Source organism: Hevea brasiliensis, chromosome 13 (assembly GCF_030052815.1).
Source record: "Hevea brasiliensis isolate MT/VB/25A 57/8 chromosome 13, ASM3005281v1, whole genome shotgun sequence".
Taxonomy (NCBI): Eukaryota; Viridiplantae; Streptophyta; class Magnoliopsida; order Malpighiales; family Euphorbiaceae; genus Hevea; species Hevea brasiliensis.
Window position 1 is genome coordinate 36,029,860 of NC_079505.1, and position 19,277 is coordinate 36,049,136.

The 19,277-nt window shown below is 31.8% G+C and overlaps 1 protein-coding gene across 5 annotated transcripts; it reads left to right on the plus strand.

Moving 5' to 3' along the window:
* The first annotated feature begins 1,404 nt into the window (after window positions 1-1,404).
* LOC110642642 (uncharacterized) lies at window positions 1,405-17,725 on the plus strand. Of its 5 annotated transcripts, none has more exons than XM_058131979.1 (9): window positions 1,405-1,727; window positions 1,806-1,930; window positions 2,060-2,097; window positions 4,893-5,003; window positions 5,231-5,310; window positions 6,663-6,699; window positions 7,771-7,812; window positions 12,024-12,133; window positions 17,501-17,725. In XM_058131979.1, the coding sequence occupies exons 1-9, from the start codon at window positions 1,449-1,451 to the stop codon at window positions 17,519-17,521; spliced, it is 843 nt and encodes a 280-aa protein (XP_057987962.1). In that variant the 5' UTR covers window positions 1,405-1,448; the 3' UTR covers window positions 17,522-17,725. The 5 variants fall into 5 exon arrangements, with proteins under 5 accessions (XP_057987962.1, XP_021650550.2, XP_021650614.2 ...); XM_021794858.2 differs by lacking the exon at window positions 12,024-12,133 and adding an exon at window positions 15,566-15,606; XM_021794922.2 differs by lacking the exons at window positions 12,024-12,133; window positions 17,501-17,725 and adding an exon at window positions 14,632-15,542.
* Window positions 17,726-19,277: the final 1,552 nt, after the last annotated feature.

Genomic DNA, 19,277 nt, shown 5'->3' on the forward strand with positions numbered 1-19,277 from the left:
TTTTTTTTTCTTGGTCTTTATTTCATTAATTTATATCTCCTCACCCTAGTTTAAATGCAGTTCCAGATATTTCAGCTGTTCGAACAGACGTTAATTATCGGAACAGTAGAATGTACGGACTACCTACGGTGAAGGTGTTACACAAGGGCAATAGGAGTCCAATTGGTATGCCAAAATAAGTGTTGGAGTCAGATGTGGAAATTGGCTAAAACAGAGTATAGGCTTGCGTGTCACTACATGGCTTGGGGCGTGTAAGTTACTAGAGCTATTTTGGCCTCTTTGCATGGAACACATAATGTTACACTAGCCTTTGCTGTTTACACGGTTCATATTACATGGCTCGTATACTGTGTAAATTCCTTTTACCACTTCAAGCCTTGACGACAGAGAGTTACACGGGGCACTAAATGGCAATATAGGTCAGATTACATGGCCCGTGTACTGAGGTTTTTCTGGCACTCCTTCGATTATTGCTAGGCAGAAAGTTATACAGGTCTTTGGCTGTGATTATACGATTTGTGTAAGGTGTATCAGTAGCTTGCCTTGCTTTTAAGTCCTCTCAAGCTTCCTTCTTTGCTCCTATGCCTTGGATTTCCTTCAAAATACTTAAGAAAGTGCAGAAAAAATAGATTTCAATAAAGATTAACGAAATTAATAAAAGCAAATGAAACCAATAACTATGAATGCAATTATCTATCTAAATGTCATGAAATATTGTACAATTATGCTTAAAAATATCTATATAATACAAATGTATCGAATATCCCCATACTCAACTTTTGCTTATTCTCAAGCAAAATAAAACCTTTTTGAAAAACATTTTAAGGAGACCTAGAAACATAACCAAAATTTCAATTTGCACACAATTAAATTCCCTCAAATTTTCATACCAAATTTTCACTTTTAAGGTATAAAGATCTCAATGGTTGCCTGCTAGAACCTCACCCCCTTTATATTGTTTCAACTAATTATTTCTCTATGTAAGGCCATTAATAAGTCACAAATAACTTATTTTATCAGGATGAAATTGAGAAACACTTGCTCCCATAAATTGTCTCTATTATGAATAAAATCCATTAGTGTTTTATATGGAATATAAAATGTTTAAATTGAAAAATAATTATATTTTAAATTAAAATTAAAATTTTGATTAAAAAAATGAAAATATATATTAAAATAATAAAATGTAAAAAATAATTAATTTAAAAAAGTGGTATAAAAAGGAATTTTCTTGTAAAGGACCTACAAAAGTTTTGTAAATCAATACCGCTGCGCTAAGTAGGACCCATAACCCAACGATCTTGGCCTGACGTGGACGATCCAGATGCATAAAGACAGCTGCAGTGGCATATACCGAATCCAGTAATTGTAAATTCTTATATAAGATAAGATAGGGTACTAATATTAATTAAATAATAATAATAAAAATAAAAAAGAACACGCCGAAAATGGGAAGCGGAAGCCGAGTATTGCTGTGTAAATCAACATCCTCGCTCGTCTTCTCTGGGTTCGCACCTGCTTTTGCTTGTTCTTGCTTTCAGCTCAGATTCAAATCCTTCCCTCCGTCACCGAATAGCTCGAGAGCTCAGCAACATCATCGCATGGCGGCCGAAGCTTCATCTTCTGCAAATGACGGCGCTGCGTCGCCTTCTCCTTCACCTTCTCCTTCTCCTTATCCTTCTCCCGCCTCTGCTATTGATTTTCTGTCTTTATGTCACAACCTCAAGGTAATGAAATACTAATAGAATCTTTTTTTCCCCTGTTCTGAGAATTGATTGGTTGTTTGGTTGGAATAAATGAATCAGAAAACGAAGAGAGCTGGATGGGTGAAGAGAGATATAATCAATCCCGAATCAATATCTGATCACATGTACAGAATGGGTTTGATGGCTCTTATTGCTCCTGATATTCCCGGCATTGATAGAGCCAAGTTAGTGTTTTATCTTTTTCTCATTCTAAATTAAGTGCATTTTTAGCTTTTTTGTTATTAATTTTTCTTATTTAGTCCCAGCATTTGATGGGATTTTTTTTTAAAATTTTTATTTTTATCAATTTTCAGGTGCATAAAAATGGCCATTGTACATGATATTGCAGAAGGTATTTTTGTAATAAGTGTTCTTATTCAATTTAGTTTATTTATTTTTAATTATAATGTATCGTTTTATTTGGGAACGACTGTAATCATGAAAGCAAACATATAAAATATGGAATTTTAAAATGGACAAATGAATCTTCTGAAAAAAAAAAAAAAGTTTTAGGTGAATTGGTGAAACATATAAAAGAGAGTATTTATTGGTTAATGATGTTCGACGATGATATTGTTTTGATAGATGAGACGCGAGAATGAGTCAATAGAAAGCTAGAGCTCTAGAGTTAAAGGGTTTTAAGTTAAGGGCTTTAAGTTAAGTAGAATGAAGAAAGAATATATGCATTGCAAGTTCAGTGGAGGCCAAACTAGTGATAGGGAATGAGTTAGTTTGTATGGAGTAGTACTCTCCCAAAGTAATCACTTTAAATATCTTGGCTCAGTCATTCAAGTAGATGGGGGATTTGAGGAGGATGTTAGTCATAGGATTAAAGCTGGGTGGTTGAAGTGGAGACGAGAGTTTTATGTGATCGCAAGATTCCCAATAAGTTGAAAGGAAAATTTTACCGTACAGCCATACGACCGGCTATGTTATATGGTAGTGAGTGTTGGGCACTGAAGGAGTCGTATGCGTCTAAGATAAGAGTTGCAGAGATGAGAATGTTAAGGTGGATGAGTGGCCATATTAGACTAGATAAAGTCCGTAATGAGAGTATTAGAGAAAAGGTAGGAGTGGTGCCAATTGAGGATAAGTTGAGACAAGGGAGATTGAGGTGGTTTGTTCATGTGAAGCGTAGACATAGGGAGACTCCAGATAGACAAGTAGAGCACGTTAGGTTAGAGGATAGAAAGAAAAAAAGGGGTAGACCTAAATTGACTTGGAGGAGAGTAGTACAACATGACCTAGAAGCATTACACATTTCTGAGGATTTAACCCAAAATCGTTTAGAGTGGAGAAAGCAAATCCATATAGCTGACTTCAAATTTTTGGGATAAAGGCTTAGTTGAGTTGAGTTGAGTTGAGTTGAATCTTCTAAAAAAAATAAAAAAAAAAAAGCAAAAAGGCAAATGACCTGCACAAGTCCAAATCTTTGGTTTATTTTAATACTTTTGGCAAAGTCTTTCATATCAGCTTCATCCTCAACTATGCAATTATGTGTGAGTTGTGGTCTCAAAAGGGAAAAATCTTTTTGAACCGAAAATATTTTCTAGTAAAGAAAGCACAAGTATTGGTACTTGGTAAGTTGTTAATATCTGAGCCATCATGGATAAGGAGGGCTATTTCCTTGTGTATCTAGAGTGGGGTTTAAGCAGAAAGAGAGATCGATACTCAGTTATATAGGCCTTTGTGCAATTGTCCTTCCGTGGGAAAAGATTAAGAAAACAGGAGTTGCATTTTGTTTCAGTAATTACCCTTTCATCTATTTGGTAATCTCTGAGCTAGCATGGATAAGGAGGGCTGTTATCTTGCATATCTAGAGTGGGGTTTAAGCAGAAGGAAAGATGGATACTCAATTATTTAGGCCTTCATGCCTTTTAGCAATGTCCCTTCCATGGGAAAGATTAAGAAAAAAACAGTTGTATTTGTTTTCAATTGTTACCCTTTCATCCATTTGAATCCGACTTAATTATTTTTTGCAACTAATTAGTGAAAACCATTCATAGAAGAACTTGGTCAAAATTGAACCTAAAATTGTATAACCAAGCACAAATTGATTCAATGAATGAATTGGCCAAAAACGAAAAATGCAATGTTTTGGTTTTTTTTGGTGTCATTAACTCTTTGAATTATACAAGAGAATGTAATCATAGGATGAAAATAGGATGGATGAAATGGAAGAGTGTGACGGGCGTATTATGCGACTGTAAGATTCCAAATAAAGTGAAAGGTAAATTCTGTAGGATTGTGGTCAGACCAACTACATTGTATAGGAGTGAATGTCGGACATATAAGGTATAACATACCCACAAGATAAGTATGACAGAAATACAGATGTTAAGATGGATGTTTGGTGACACGATAATGGATAAGATTAATAATGATCATATTCGTCAGAGAATGCATGTAGTACATATTAGAGACAAAACGAGAGACGGTCGATTAAGATGGTATCACATCCAATGTAAAGAATCAAATGTCCCAATACATAAGTATGATAAGCTAGGGGTAGGAGTGAGAAGGGGGAGGGAGAGACCAAAGATGAAGTGGGAGGAAGTAATATCAAATGATTTACAAGTGTTGGATATTCATACTGGTATCTAACAAAGCTGAATGGCCAAAAAAATCCATATGGTCTACCCCAACTAGTTTTATACTAAGGCTTAGTTGTGTTTGTTGTTGCTGCCATTAACTCTTTGAATGTTGCGAAGGCTATGTCTAGACTAAGTAAATCAAAGAAGTGATATCACTATGTCTTTTTTTTTTTTTTTTTTTTTTTCCTGAAGAATTAAATTCTTCTCAGAACATCTTTCTAAACAGCAATTATCAATGTAGTGCTCTTTTTTTTTTTTTTTTGGTACCTAAACAACAGAATGGATTTTGTTTTACTATATTATCTTTGTATGTAAATTTTAATCCATTTGTGTAGTATTGTTAGCAACCCATCCACAATTCATGCAAATTTGTTTATTTGAATATTTACAATATCCTACTTCATATGCCTTGGAGACTTGCTAAAAGGATTTTTTTTTAATATTTAATAGTTACTCCTACATGTGTACCGTGTACGTTGTTGTTTTGTTGTTTATTGCAAATTTGAGGTTTTTCTTTTTGGTGCTTTTTTATGGAACTAATTGCTTTGAACAGCCATTGTTGGAGACATAACCCCTTCTGATGGGATATCTAAGGCACAGAAAAGTCGACAAGAGCGGGAAGCTTTAGACCACATGTGCAAATTGCTAAGAGGAGGGTTGGGAGGTACGTTATTTACTTAGAATTCTTTTTGTAAACTTGCTTGTTTTGTCTTTTTTAAAAAAAAAAAAAAAAAGAAAATAGAAAGACTTTTTTTTAAAAAAAAAAGGAAAACAAATTCTTGCTATTGTATGATATAATGACAGAAAGGCAAAAAGTTAAAAAAAAGAAAAGCAAGTTTACGAAGTGAAGCATAATATTTTATGCTAAATGGACTGATTTGTAAATTTTAGCCAATGAAATCAATCAATTATGGATGGAATATGAGGAGAATTCGTCACCAGAAGCCAAAATTGTGAAGGACTTTGACAAGGTATGTATTTAGAAATGATTTGTGTCGCAATTGCATATTGATTGACCTCTTATCAGTTTATCAATTTCAAGTTAAATTCTTTTCTAAGGTGCTCGTTGTTTGACTTGTTGGTTTACATATATGATCTCACAAGGGTTGTGCAATGGTATGCACAATAATAATACAGAATAACGCTGATATTTGGATCTTAAAATAGCCAATACAATACTTTACCCTAGTAGTTGAGTTAGTTACTCCTCTTTGTTAATCTGTTAGTGGAAACTTTACTAAGAATTTTCTTTCCAAACTTTAAGTTCTGGAATATGGTATAAAATTTGCATGACTTTCTAGTGAATTTGATGGTTTGAAAAATTCACTTTATTTAGTTTTTCCTTTTTGTGATTTGCATATCATCACACACGGCCATCACTCTTTTGCTGATTTGTCTAGATTGGACTTCATCGTTTGACGAACAATAGTACAAGGGTTCAACAGGTCAAAATAAAAGTTGAGTGATTGAATAGGTTTTATATATATATATATATATATATATATATATATATATATATATATATATATTAAAAGTAGGGACAAATTGGGGGTGAAGAGGGGGGGGGGGGGGTGTTGTGTGGTAGTGGCTGGGGGGGTGGGGGACCTAAGGTCAAAATAAAAGTTGAGGGATTTAATAGTTATTAGGGTACCTAAGTGGACCCTTGCCTCACGGTTTTGGGGGTTTCGAATCCCTCCACACTCACAACCAACCAAAAAGGGAATTGTTAATCCCGATCTATGCAGTAACAACGTTTTGAATCCATTCAATTTGAATTGGTATTTTCTCCATCAAGGCGCCTGTAAAAAAAAAAAAAAAAAAAAAAAAAAATATATATATATATATATATATATTGAAGAGATTTCAAGAGAAATTGACCAAAAAAAAGAGAGAATTTCTTTGACCATCATTAAACCCAAATCAATTGACAAGTGATTATCATATTTTTTAAGTTGTTTTTATGACTCTTCATTCTCCAAAAGGTTTTTTGGTTGCCAATTTATTGAGCCTATATAACTATTTTTCTTAACTTTTAAAATAATTTTTGTGCATGAAATTCTTAATAATATGGTATACTTCTTGTTTTTTTATTTATATCATTTATTAGTTTTGTGTATGAGTATGTTTGAATGTATTTAATTATGTTGGCCTCTCCAAAGTTTCAATTCTTTATTCATGCTTGATTAAAGCTCAGGGCTTATGTATGTGTTTTGCCAACTTTTAATCGTACAATGGTGAATCATGTTGTTGTTGTTGTTGTTGTTGTTGTTGTTGTTGTTATTATTATTATTATTATTATTATTATTATTACTTTTCTATGTAGGTGGAGATGATACTTCAAGCTTTAGAATATGAAAATGGTGAGGCTTTTTATTTATTTATTTTTTATTTCACCCCCTTCATTGTATATGTCTAAGTGAAGACTTACATGGAGTAGAACCAAATTATTTATGGGATCTGAATGTAATGTAAAATATCTCGGAATAGTTACTTGACTTTATCATGGTGGAAGATGCCAATAGTCATGCATTGCTTGCATAAATATGAAATCTGATTTTGGGCGATGGAATTGGCAACATTAGCACTCGTTAGCGCTTGAATTGTTTATGGTTGTTATTGGGAGTTATCCATTTATATATTAGCACTTGTGTTGCACTGGTTGTGATCGATAGTACTTTGTTACTCTTGGTTTTTTGTTTCTTATATTCTGCTTGTTTACAGTGGAAGAATATTTGAATTGTTTATGGCTGTTGTTCAGTGATGTAAAATTCATAAGGATTTTAGAATTCTAAATCATAGAAAATAGAAGAAGGCATAAAGGAAAGTTGCTTGTGGATACTGATTTTATAGCTGTTAGGAACACCAGTTGAATTTTGGTGTAGGGTGCTGCTTCAATTTTCCTTTTCTTTATCTTCCCTTTTCTCTGTGTTTATTTTGTCAATCAAGTGCAAAAATTCACTGCTTGATACAATGACATATCATAACTACCATATTTGTATTTATTACCAGTCATAGCCTTGTTTTATTTTATTTTTTCATTTTATTTTGATTCTGTTCGTTCATATTTTTGTCTAAGATTTCAGTTAAGGCCTCTCTTTAGGACCGAGATTTATTATTTTTTTTTTGGGGAACATTGGTATGAAGTAAAAAAAAGTTTAATATGCACAGCAAAAAAGGTATCCAATGTTTTATCGTGTGTGCACCTCATTTGCTAAACACGGTTAAGGGGATGGCCCAATTGTACAACTTTGAATACTGTTAGAATGGGTGAAGCTAACCCTTTTTGTGTAGCTATTTAATAATAAGGAAAAGTTACAATAATTTCAAACAATATATCCTTATTTTGTCACTCTTCATTTAACTTTCCTTAGGAATTTCAGTGAATAAATAAATTTGGAGTGATAAATGAAGTTGTTTCTGGCTTTCTGCAGAGCAAGAGAGGGATTTGGATGAGTTTTTCCAATCAACTGCTGGTATTGTTTCTCTGAACATAATTGCTGCTTGTTTTATTTATTGTTTGTCTCTTGTGGCTAATCCAACTTATTTAGAATTATTACTTCAAAATATATATGTTTTAGATTTTCTATGCAACCTTTATGGCTATTGAGATAAGCTTTTAATTTCAACATGTTAACTGGCATCTCATTTGAAATAAATGACAAAATCTCATTAATATTTGACAAAATACACTTGTATCCTCATTTTTACAAAGTGAATTATATGGTTCTTCACTTTTCAAATTCATTTAAGTGTATGATAGTTTACTACTAGGATTAAATATAAAATATTTGAAAGAATCAGGAACATTTGATTTAATTTAAGAAAGTAAGGGCGGCCCAAGTGTACTTTGTATCAAATATCAGGTTTTTGTAATATAATTGTGGATTGTTGTGACATCCCTTGTGCTTTGTAAATGTTGGGGATTTGGTTAGAAGCTTCTCTTTTGGGGGCCATGGTTGAGAACTTTTTCTGAAAGGGATTATACATTTATGCTTGTCTCATAGGCATTATGCTACTCAATTTTGTTAATTGACATGATATCTTGTAGTCCACCCAACAACAACAACAACAATTAAGCTTTATTCCCAAATTAGTTGGGGTCAACTATATGGATCATTTTCACCATTCAAATTAGTTAGGTAGTAGGTCCGCATCAATAGCCAAAACTTGTAAACCTTCTGATATTTCTTTCCTCCACATCATCTTAGGTTTCCCCCTTCCCTTTCACTCCCTCCCCTATTAACTTACTACACTTCCATATTGGAACATTTGATTCTCTGTGTTGTATATGACCAAACCATCTTAAACTACCCTTTCTCATTTTTCTCTAATATGTGCATCTTGTAGCCCACCCATGGATTTAGTTTCTACATTCAAAATCAATATTAAAATATGAAATTCAAGTAAATTCTATGTGACACTTGTTGGGTGTAATTTCATCGTTAAAATTCAGTTACCCTTACTTTGTAAAACACCATAAATGGTAAAACAATAATATTTTTTTTTTCAATTGTTCAACTATTAAATCAAAAGGTTTGAAATAGTAATATATTTGTGATATTGTTAGACTATCAAACTAAAAATGAAAATTCGATTTTGCCACTCCAAAATTGAAATTGATTAATAGAAATAGAATGAAATTATAACTAGTATTTCTAGTTAATATGATAAGGGAAAATCTAACTAAAAAACTAACTTATAAGAATTACAGTATCATGATTTTTAATAAATTCTAGGAACCAATTATAATAACAATGATTTACTCAATTGCAATTAAAGTAAAATTTGAGAAAAGTTCATATATAAGAATCACAATAATATAGCATTTCACAATTTCAAGGACCGATGATAATTATAACAAGTTATCTATTCATTAAAATTAATAAAACCTTAAAATTATGATACAATTTATCAATATTATTTTATATTTTATTATATTTACAATAAAAATTAAAATTGAGAATATAGAAAATAAATCTATAAAAATAAAATAGATTTGGGTACTTACAAGTTAAAAAAATGCATAAAACTACAATAATCTTTTCTATTTGAGAATTTAAAAGAAAAAGTTACCAGAAAATGAAAAACAAAAAAACTATACAAATACAAAATTACTCATAGATCCCACAAATGAATTTAACTTTAATTCTTCACTTTCTTTGTCTTTGACGTTGTTCAATTTTTTCTAACTTTATTTCTCTTTTATGTGAGTTATGATTCAAAAAGATAAATGAAATACAATTTGTAAGTTATATATATATATATATATATATATATATATATATATATATATATATAGAGAGAGAGAGAGAGAGAGAGAGAGAGAGAGAGAGAGAGAGAGAGTTCTGTCTTTTGTTTAAGTCAAAATTTAGGGGGGCAAATAATAAATTCAAAGTTAAGAGGGAAATTTCAAAATATAATATTTTCATAAATAGCAATTTAAAAAAAAAAAGGTTAATGGGGGCAATTTGCTTCGCCATTGCTGAATGAGCATATGGAGTGTGACTCATTGTAGTAGGATCTTGAATGGGTTGGGGGAATATGGATATAGAAATGTAGATTAATTTCTATCATTCATTTCAAATAAAACTTTGATGATTATCAAGAAATGAATATTTGTGAAGATGGGAAATTTGAGAGAAACAGATGGAGAAGTGTAGAGACTATAAACAAAATGAGCTCTTCCCTATTTGCCTATATGGGTAATGACTGTAACTCATTAACGCAATGTTCGGGAGCTGTGAGGAGGTATGTTAAGGCATTTTTTATTATTTTTTTATAAGGTAAGGTAATTGAAATATTTAGTTTCATCTTGGTTCGGAGTAATGTATGATAATTGATGGTTTAGTATTCTTGTATTATTTGGGTGGAAGGTATGTGAAGGTAAGGTAAGGTAAGTATAAAGTTACTTAAATATCCTTATTGTGTAAAGATGTATGTTTTAATATTTAAATATGGATAAGTATATTTAAATAAGGATAAGTCTAAAATTTTTAAAATGTATTGAGTGTAATATGGGTAATAAAAAATTTGGAGGTTTCAAAGCCTATTTAACCCACCAATTTGGTGTGGAAATTGAATGCCAAGAAAGATAGAATTAGCTCAAGTCAAAGTGACGTTTTTGGCATGCTTGTAGGTCTAAGGTAGCATACACCAATCCTTGTGCAAGTAGGATAATGAAGCCTAAGTGAAAGGCAAATCCAATTTACATAAGGAGTTGTTTCAACCTAGGTGCACCAAAACGCTAGTTTTGGTCCGTTTTTTTTGGCGCTCCATAGTTTGGCATGTGCTTGTGTTTTCTTTGTTCGTTTTGATTGTTTTAAGTTGTTTGGGTTTATTTGGAATTGCTGGAGTGTTGTTTATTGTGTTTAGATCTTGGGTTATATGTGTTTAGAGTTACAATTGTGCAAGTTTGGTTATTCTAACTTGTTGGCGGAATTGCTTCTTGCTACTTCCACTCTAATTTCACATAGTTTATTTATTGTAACATTAAGGCATATCAGTAACACAAAAAATTAAACTCTAGTCAAGTTAAATAGTAATGTAAACAATAATTTATGGTACTTGTCAATTATAAGTTCATAGCATTGGATAGGTGGTGGCTATGGTTATTGTTGTTGAAGTGCAATTTTTTCACGATGATTGGAGCACTACAGATTTCATTATAATAATTCAATTTCAAATGACAAAAAATTTTCATGTAGTAGTGTGATTTATGTTATAGATGACCCAAAAATTTAGTAGAATTGTTAGACAGATGGGCATTAACCTGCAATAAAAGTAGAGTATATTTTTCTTCAACTCCAGCATCTCTCTGTTTTTTTTTTTTTTTTTTCTTATTGCCATTATATATATCAAAGGTAATAAATTCTTTTTTCCATTGTCATAGCCTACTTGTATATAACTAAACATGATAATACTTCTAAGTTTTTACACATATGATGGATAAATTTCGACAACTGTCCCTGAACTTGTATAGTTGTAACACTACAGTCTTTTAACTTTAAAATGTAACATAAAACCCCATAAACTTGAATTTTGCATAGTAAAATCTCTTTGACTTTCAATTACTGATTTTTCAGTTAGAAACTGACATGAACAGCTTTCACATAACACTTAGTCAATATTTCTCTCTCCTCTCTTATGCAAAGTATAAAATTATTCTCTCTAAATATGAAAAATTATTCTGTCTACAGAGCGAAGAAGGATTCAATTTACATATAGCTTGAGAGAGAAAAGAGAAATAATGACTAAGCTCTATGCTGAAATTGTTTAGGTCAACGTCTAACTAAAAAATCAGTAATTGGAGACTATGTAGCACGGAAACGGAAACGCGGACACGGGGAAACGGCATTTTCAAAAATGTAGGAAACGGAAACGTGGGGAAAACGCGTAAATATAAAAAATATAGGGATATATTTATAAATAAAATATATATATATATATGAATTTGAAAGTCCTAATTATAACAAATTTAAATATTAAAAAAAGGAAAAAATAATAAAATTAATTATTTGATTAATTGATTAGATTATTTATATATTTATAATTATAAATTATTGAAATAATAAATATATAGAATAATAAAATTAATATTAAAATACTGAAAATAAAGGTTTAAAGTTTTGATAAACTGAAAATTGAATAAAAAAAATAATAATGATTAAAAAAAATTTTCAAATAGGAAATAACGTATTAGGATTCGGGGAAGGAGAGAGCCATCGAAGAAGGAGCAGTGCGGCAGCGCCATCGGGGACCAGTCACCTACCATCTCCGGCACGTTGCCCCCACCAGGTACTCCTCCTCCTTCTCCTCTTCTTCTTCTTCTTCTTCTTCTTCTTTCTTTGCCTTCTCCTTTCTTCCTGGAGGTGCGTGACTTTTTTTTTTTTTAAGAAACGCGTGTCCGGCGAAGGAAACGCGTTTCCGATTTCATGGAATTACGGAAACGGCCCGGAGACGTTTCCTCGCCGTGTCATAACGTTTCCGGCAAGGAAACGTTTCCAGAACGGGGAAACGCTCCCGCCTCCCGTTTCCGTGCATCCTAGATTAGAGATTAGAGGGAGTTTACTGTGTAAAATTTAAAAGTTGATGGGGTTTTATGTAGGGGTGTGCAGTTTTCGGTTTAAACCGAAAAACCGAACCGAACCGATTAATTCGGTTTAATCGGTTCGGTTTTAAAATTTAATCGGTTCGGTTCGGTTTATAATTTTGATAATTTCGATTAATCGGTTTGGTTCGGTTATTTTCATAAAAAAAATAAAAAAAACCGAACCAAACCGAAATTATTAATATATATAGGAAATCAAAAAAAATCGAATCAAATTGAATCGAATCGAATCGAACCGAAATCAAAGAAAACCGAACCGAACCTAAAGATTTTTGAGTTTTGATTTCTAATTTTTTTTGTTTTTATGTTTTTATTATTTAGATTTAATGTTAAAAATATGAAATTTTATAAATTTCGGTTTGATCGGTTTAAAACCGAACCGAACCGAAATTTATCGGTTCGATTCGGTTCGATTTTCTCTTATCAATCAGTTCGGTTCGGTTTTTAAAATTTTCGATTTTCGGTTTTCGGTTTTATCGGTTCGGTTCGGTTCGGAACCGAACCGACCGTTTGCACACCCCTAGTTTTATGTTACATTTTTAAGTCAAGGAACTGTAATGTTATAACTAGATAAGTTCAGTGACAGTTATCAAAATTTTATCCCCACATATGATGTATTATTTTAAATAGCTTACACACACACACACACACACTATCTTTGGACAATGTGTTCTGGTTTCAGTTCTTCAATTCTAATACATTTTAGTATGGTTTTTGGTCTAGGTATTGCTAGAAATCCAAAATTGTACCATAAAAGTAAATTAAGTTTGGTCCAATTTGGTTTGGTTCCTACAGTGTTTGGGGTTCTTCAGTGTGTGTGTGTGTGTGGTTTCATTTCTTTAATTCTGATACAGTTAAGTATGGCTTTTGGTCTAGGTAATGCTAAACATCCAAAACCAGACCATAACAATAAATTAAGTTTGGTCCAATTTGGTTCGGTTCCTACTGTGTTTGGGGATTTTTCAGTTCTGGAACTTTTCGGTTTAGTTTTTGTCTGGTTTGGGATTGTGACCTTTTAGATTGCTAAAGATTAGGCCTATTAAATAATATAAGCTGGAATACTATTTTCCAAATGGAAGATTGAAATGATCTACATAGGGATATAATATTGAATGAGGAATGAGATTACTCGAAATTTTGGTGTCGTGGTCCAAAAGCTGCAATAGGAGAGATAGGTACAATAATTTCTCATTTTAAATCTTTTCATTTGGTACTTGGAGTGTTGCAGATGTAATAGGAGTTCTGTTGTTGGTTTTTTTTTTTTGGAAGATGTAATAGGTGACTTTTTCCCACTTTAAGAATTTGGGTTCTTATGCATGGACGTATAGCTTTTTTTATAACATTACCATTTACCAATGGTTAAACATGCATAGTTTAACACCCCCTTACTCGATCTACAGTGTAGCCGAGCAAAAAGAATGCCACATCCTATTCCAAAGCACCTAATCTTATCCTATTCGATTGATGATCAATTTAATTTCATCATAATTTAATTAAAGAAATTTTAAATGAAAATTGCAAGAGTTTCCCCGTATTATTAACATTTTGCCTGTTAGAGAATTGACTTGTTCAAATCATCTATATCGGAAATCTCAAATCTATATGAATTTCAACATCACAATTCATATTCCTTTTCTAATCATAGCCATTTATTTACATAAATTTTTCATTCATTACATTCCTTTACAAAATGTGTACATTTATCATATATTTCAAAATGTAATTACAACTTTTGTGTCTTAAGTACAATACATATAGTCATGCATTAATGTGGGCCAATGTTCTCTATACCAAAATGATGTGCGAAGGTGACAATTATCCCTATTGCAGATCAGTCTCAAAATCTTTGTCTCTAGTCTATTGGGTCTTATCACTTGGACCTGCGCGAGGAGAAACCATCGCGCTTAGCATTTTTGTTTAGTGGTGCACTAATGTAATAAAAATATCATCTACAAACAAAAATAATTTCATGCTTGTATGTTATAAGAAAATGCATATTTAAATATTCATAAATCATTTTAAGAAGAATATAGAGTTTATAACCTCAAACTTTTATAGTCATTTCACAATATTTTTTTTCTTGTTTTCTCATATTTTCGTATTTTTACTTTCTTTGGAAATAGTTATTTTCATAGGATCTTTCCTTTTCTTTATTTTGATATTCAACATTCCTAATTTATTTCAGTGCCCAAAGTAGCCTTTAACAGAACCGTCTAGGCTGGATATGTGGGTTTTACTGGCGCTGGACGCTCGGTGCCTTGGGCCGTCATACCGTCGGACACATCGGTGCCTGCTGGGTGTGTAATATAATTGGGCATAAAAGCCATAGGAATAATCATATCGGATACTTGATGCCTGTTAATGATTATTCAAGCAATCATAAATAAGGGATAACCATAACAGACACTTGGTGCCTACCAATGCTATCCGAGCATAGAAGCCATGTGCAGTACTGCTAATCTTATCCTTTCTTAGCATGTCAATCTATCCAACCCATTAACTATTGTCTAGGCGTACTCGGGCTAATTTTTTATCATTAGCAATTCAATGTTCTCATTATTTAATCATTTAGGTATCATTCTTTTATAATTCCATCATAATCTCAATCATCATGGAAACATAAGTCTCAAACACAATTTCACATGCCATTCATGCTTGACATGTCATGGCATTAATCATAATTTACAATTTACACAATTATGCTTGCATTTCATAAATTTCAGGTTTGGTATCTCCACTTTTTTAATATATTTGGTGAAGGTACAGTAGGAATTAGGCCATACCCTTTTCATGAGAGTTATAGATCTATGTCTTATGTTCATTTTGGCTTTAGAATCATTCAATTTGCATTTATATAGCTTGAGTTATGACCATTTTGCCAAAACTGTTCAGGTGACCAATTTTCAGTTTTTAGGTCACTTCCAGAATCAAGGCAGATTTTTGGACTCATTTTGTAAAGCAAATTTGGATAGGTTATAGTCATAATTTGACATCATGTTCTTCATATGAATTGTTCCCCTGTCTCAGGATCACACAAGTTCAAATATTATTCAATTTGGAGTTTTGTAGAGTGAGTTATGGTCAATTTAGTGTGTACTGTTCATTTGGTCATTTTTCAGGATTTCAGAATTTGTATTTCCGGATTCCAGTCCTTATTCAGGTATCTTCTAGTCAATTTTAGGTCAAGTATTTTTTCATGAAAATTATTCCTCTGTGTCATAGCTTTCCAACAAGGTAAAATTTACCTCATTTGGAATTATATACAATGAGTTATGTCCAAGTAAACAGGACATGTTCAGGTGCATTCTTTACTAATCGCAGGACAAGGTCTGGGCAGTTTTTTAGAGCCCAGATTTGAATAAGTTACACTTTGAATTTGTCATTTTGTTCCTTAGGAAAGTTGTTCTTTTATGTCTTAGCTTTTCAACAAATCAAGAATTATCTAATTTGGAGTTTCCTAGAGGGAGTTATACTCATTTAATCCGGACTGTTCAGAGTGTCCTGCTCCTAGGTTTCAAGTTTTGTAACTCAACTTCTAGCAAATTTTCAAAGTATTTACACAGAATTTGAGCAACTTGCCTTCATGAAAGTTTTAGTATATTGTATTATCTCTAATTTGCCGCTGGTTTCACATCAATTGGAATTATGTAACTCAAGTTATGAGTATTTAATCCCTCTGGACTCAAGCTGTCCAGATTCACACTTAATGCACACTTATCAATTCATTTAATCTCTTTATCCGATCATTAATGTTTCTCAATAAATAATAATCATAATATAACCATACTATCATTAAATAGGCTTCATACAATGAAAACCCTAATTGCATGAAAACCCTAACTTGATAGCAAAAGCTTTGAAAATTCAAGGGATGTTTTAGCACTAACCTTGATTATAAGCTTTAATCACTTTCAATAAACCTTCAATTCACCAAAACTTTAATTCTTCTTCTTGGTCTCCCCAAACCAAAATTCCTTCCTTCATTAATCTTCCAAATTTCTTTGATTTCTTGCTTGCTTTCTTCAATTCAAAGCTCAATCCAAGGTTTTCTCTTGATTTGCTATAAAATTTATGGAGGAATTCAAGGGCTTTGAAGCTTGAAAATGAAGCTTCAATGGTGGATCAGAGAGAGAAGGAGACGGCAAGAGGGAAGAAAAGACGATGAAGATGATGTTTGTCATCTTCCAATGGATATTTATATTAATTTAATCCCTAATAGCAATGTTGTAAATATGTGGAAATGGCGAACTTGTAAATATGTGAAAATCTTTAATCATTAGGTTTGACTAATTAAATATTTATGTTTAATTTTTCATAATTATAATTAGTTGAATTAATGCACTTCATTAACTTAATTACTTACATCTTTGGTCAATATTTGACCTTTAAATTTAATTGACTAAATTTTGCTTTTACAGAGTTTCTATTCATCTTTTCCTAGTGCAGTTACCCATCGCTGGGACTTGTACTCATTTAACTGATTATACTCCACTTTTTTTATTTGTTCTTCAGCCTTACTTGATCTTTATTAATTTAAATTATGACTTCTTAGTTAAATTTAAGGGTAGTTCCAGACATCTCAGTCTGTCCGGACAGATGTTAGTTGCCGGAACAGTAGAATGTGCGAACTACCTATAGTGGGGGTGTTACACATAAAATGTGTGCACATCCTAAACTGGTTTCTCTCTTATTTTTATTTTTAAAACCTTTTTTGCATGGACTGCTAAATATTGCCGTTATATTAGATAATTGTCATATACAAGAAGAAAGGAAAGGTAAGCTTGAATTTTGAGATATTGGCTGAAAAATCCACTGATTACTTCTGCTCTGAGTGGGGCAGTAGGATCATCATAGATGGGGAAATACTAAAACTTTGGAGCAAGAGTTTGACTATTCTTCATTTGTGTTTGAAGCTTTGTGCAAAATTTTCGACTTGATGCATGTGTTTTTTTGTGTTGTCAAAAAATTAGTATGAAGAGTTGAAATATGTATATCTTTTTCTTAGGTGGGAGAAACAGCCTGCTCTGATTAACTATTGCTTAAATTTTTTGCAGGGAAGTTTCAGACTGAATTAGGCAAAGCTTGGGCCTTAGAAATAGCATCAAGAAGAAAGGGGCACTAGTTCCTACTTTTCAAATAATTTCCTGGACAGTGCTGATTCTCTAACTAGATTCTTTCAATATTTTCAGATTGTAATTTTTTTGAACGTTCATATTTGCCTCTTATTTCTAATTAACTAAGCATCAACTTAGAAGCATTGATAGTAGTTTGCCCAGCTAGCCACACAGGTGATTCTCATCTTCCTTTTTCTAAGTTTTATCTGCCTACACAAGTCACAGGAGCTATTGGTTAAATAAACTTTCCAGCTTTTATTTAATTTCTGCCTAGCATGAATTCGGTGGCATTCGGGTTTCTGAGTGTTGATTTGTGTTTGAAGGCCCCAGGGGAGGTTTAGCACAGAAAATTGAAAAACCCGTTTTGAAAAAAGGAAAAATTAATTGAAAATTTGGGGAAACAAAATCCATATGGTTATGGAGTGTTTTTCCTCCATTCTTTTGGCATCTTTTCAAGTTCTAGAATTGCTATTGAATAGCTTGTTAGCCAAGCTAACCTCCACAATATACTTCCATACTTCTATAAGGATACAATTTAGGCTTCAAGTTCACCCCTATCTTCATATTCTTTCTGGCCTCTTTAATTACAAAAAACCTAATTCTATGAGTATAATTAAGATCATTCTATGTCAAAGAAGCATTAAGGTTTGTAAAAGCCATTCTCATGACTCGCATTGAACAGTTGATCAAATTAGCATTTACATCTCTCTTTGTTCTTATTATCTCCCAACAAAAATTGTTAATTATCATCTTTAATCTGTATTCCTATTTTCCTTTAGTAATGCAAACTTGTACATGACATTCTCCTCCTCTCATGTCCTTGATTGGTTGGAGATTTATCATGAGCCTCTGTAACCTGTCTTAACTTCTTGCCTTGTCAACTTGTATTTATCAAAGGTATCATTATCTTTTGTTGTGGATTACTTCATATACTATTCTCTTTTCATCTTAATATCCTTTTGAATATTCTCACTCCTTCATACTAGACTTTTGTGGGCATGTTCCTCTACTTTTGGATATACCTAATAATATATACTATTACTTTCTTAATGCAGTTTGACATTGCCCTCCATGTGGTGTCAACATTATCATATAAATTTCATTCACCTTCTATCAATAGCTTTTCCTTAAAAGTTTATTTGGTTAGTGCCTTTTAGGTTCAAATAGGGGCTGTTGTTTATGCTGTACGCCTTTTTTGTTCAAATAGTGGGTATACAAAGAGAAAGGTGTTAGGCACTGTTTACGCATAGTCTAACTTCGTTAATTTGTGTATCAGCTTTTTAGTAATGTTTTTAAAAGTCTTGTTTATTATTTATTTATTAAACTTCTTACTTAAAAATGCAATTTTTAAATTTACACGCAAGTAATTCAAACTGGGATTGTTATTTACAAATAATTTTCATGTAAATGTACCCCTTATCTATGGGATTGCTAAATTAAATCAAGTGACATTTACTAAGTGATTAAAATTAATTAATTATTGACAATTTAATTTATAAACAAATTCAATTTATAAACAATCAAAGTTTTTATTTAATTAATTAATTTATTAATTTATCAAATTACCCTAAAAATAATTAAACTAATCAAATTATACTTGTGTATTTTATTCAAATAAATTATATAAAATTTAAATAATTACAACCTAAAATAATTTATTCCTAACATGCCAATTTAGTTTATAATTTGCTAAGTATTTAATTAAATTTAATTTACA

Excerpts from the sequence above, each read along its gene's own strand:
- LOC110642642 (XM_058131979.1), top strand. The coding sequence starts at position 1,449 with ATGGGAAGCGGAAGCCGAGTATTGCTGTGTAAATCAACATCCTCGCTC. Across the intron at positions 5,311-6,662 it reads TTGTGAAGGACTTTGACAAG|GTGGAGATGATACTTCAAGC; the intron begins GTATGTATTTAG and ends TTTTCTATGTAG. Across the intron at positions 7,813-12,023 it reads GTTTTTCCAATCAACTGCTG|GAAATAACGTATTAGGATTC; the intron begins GTATTGTTTCTC and ends ATTTTCAAATAG.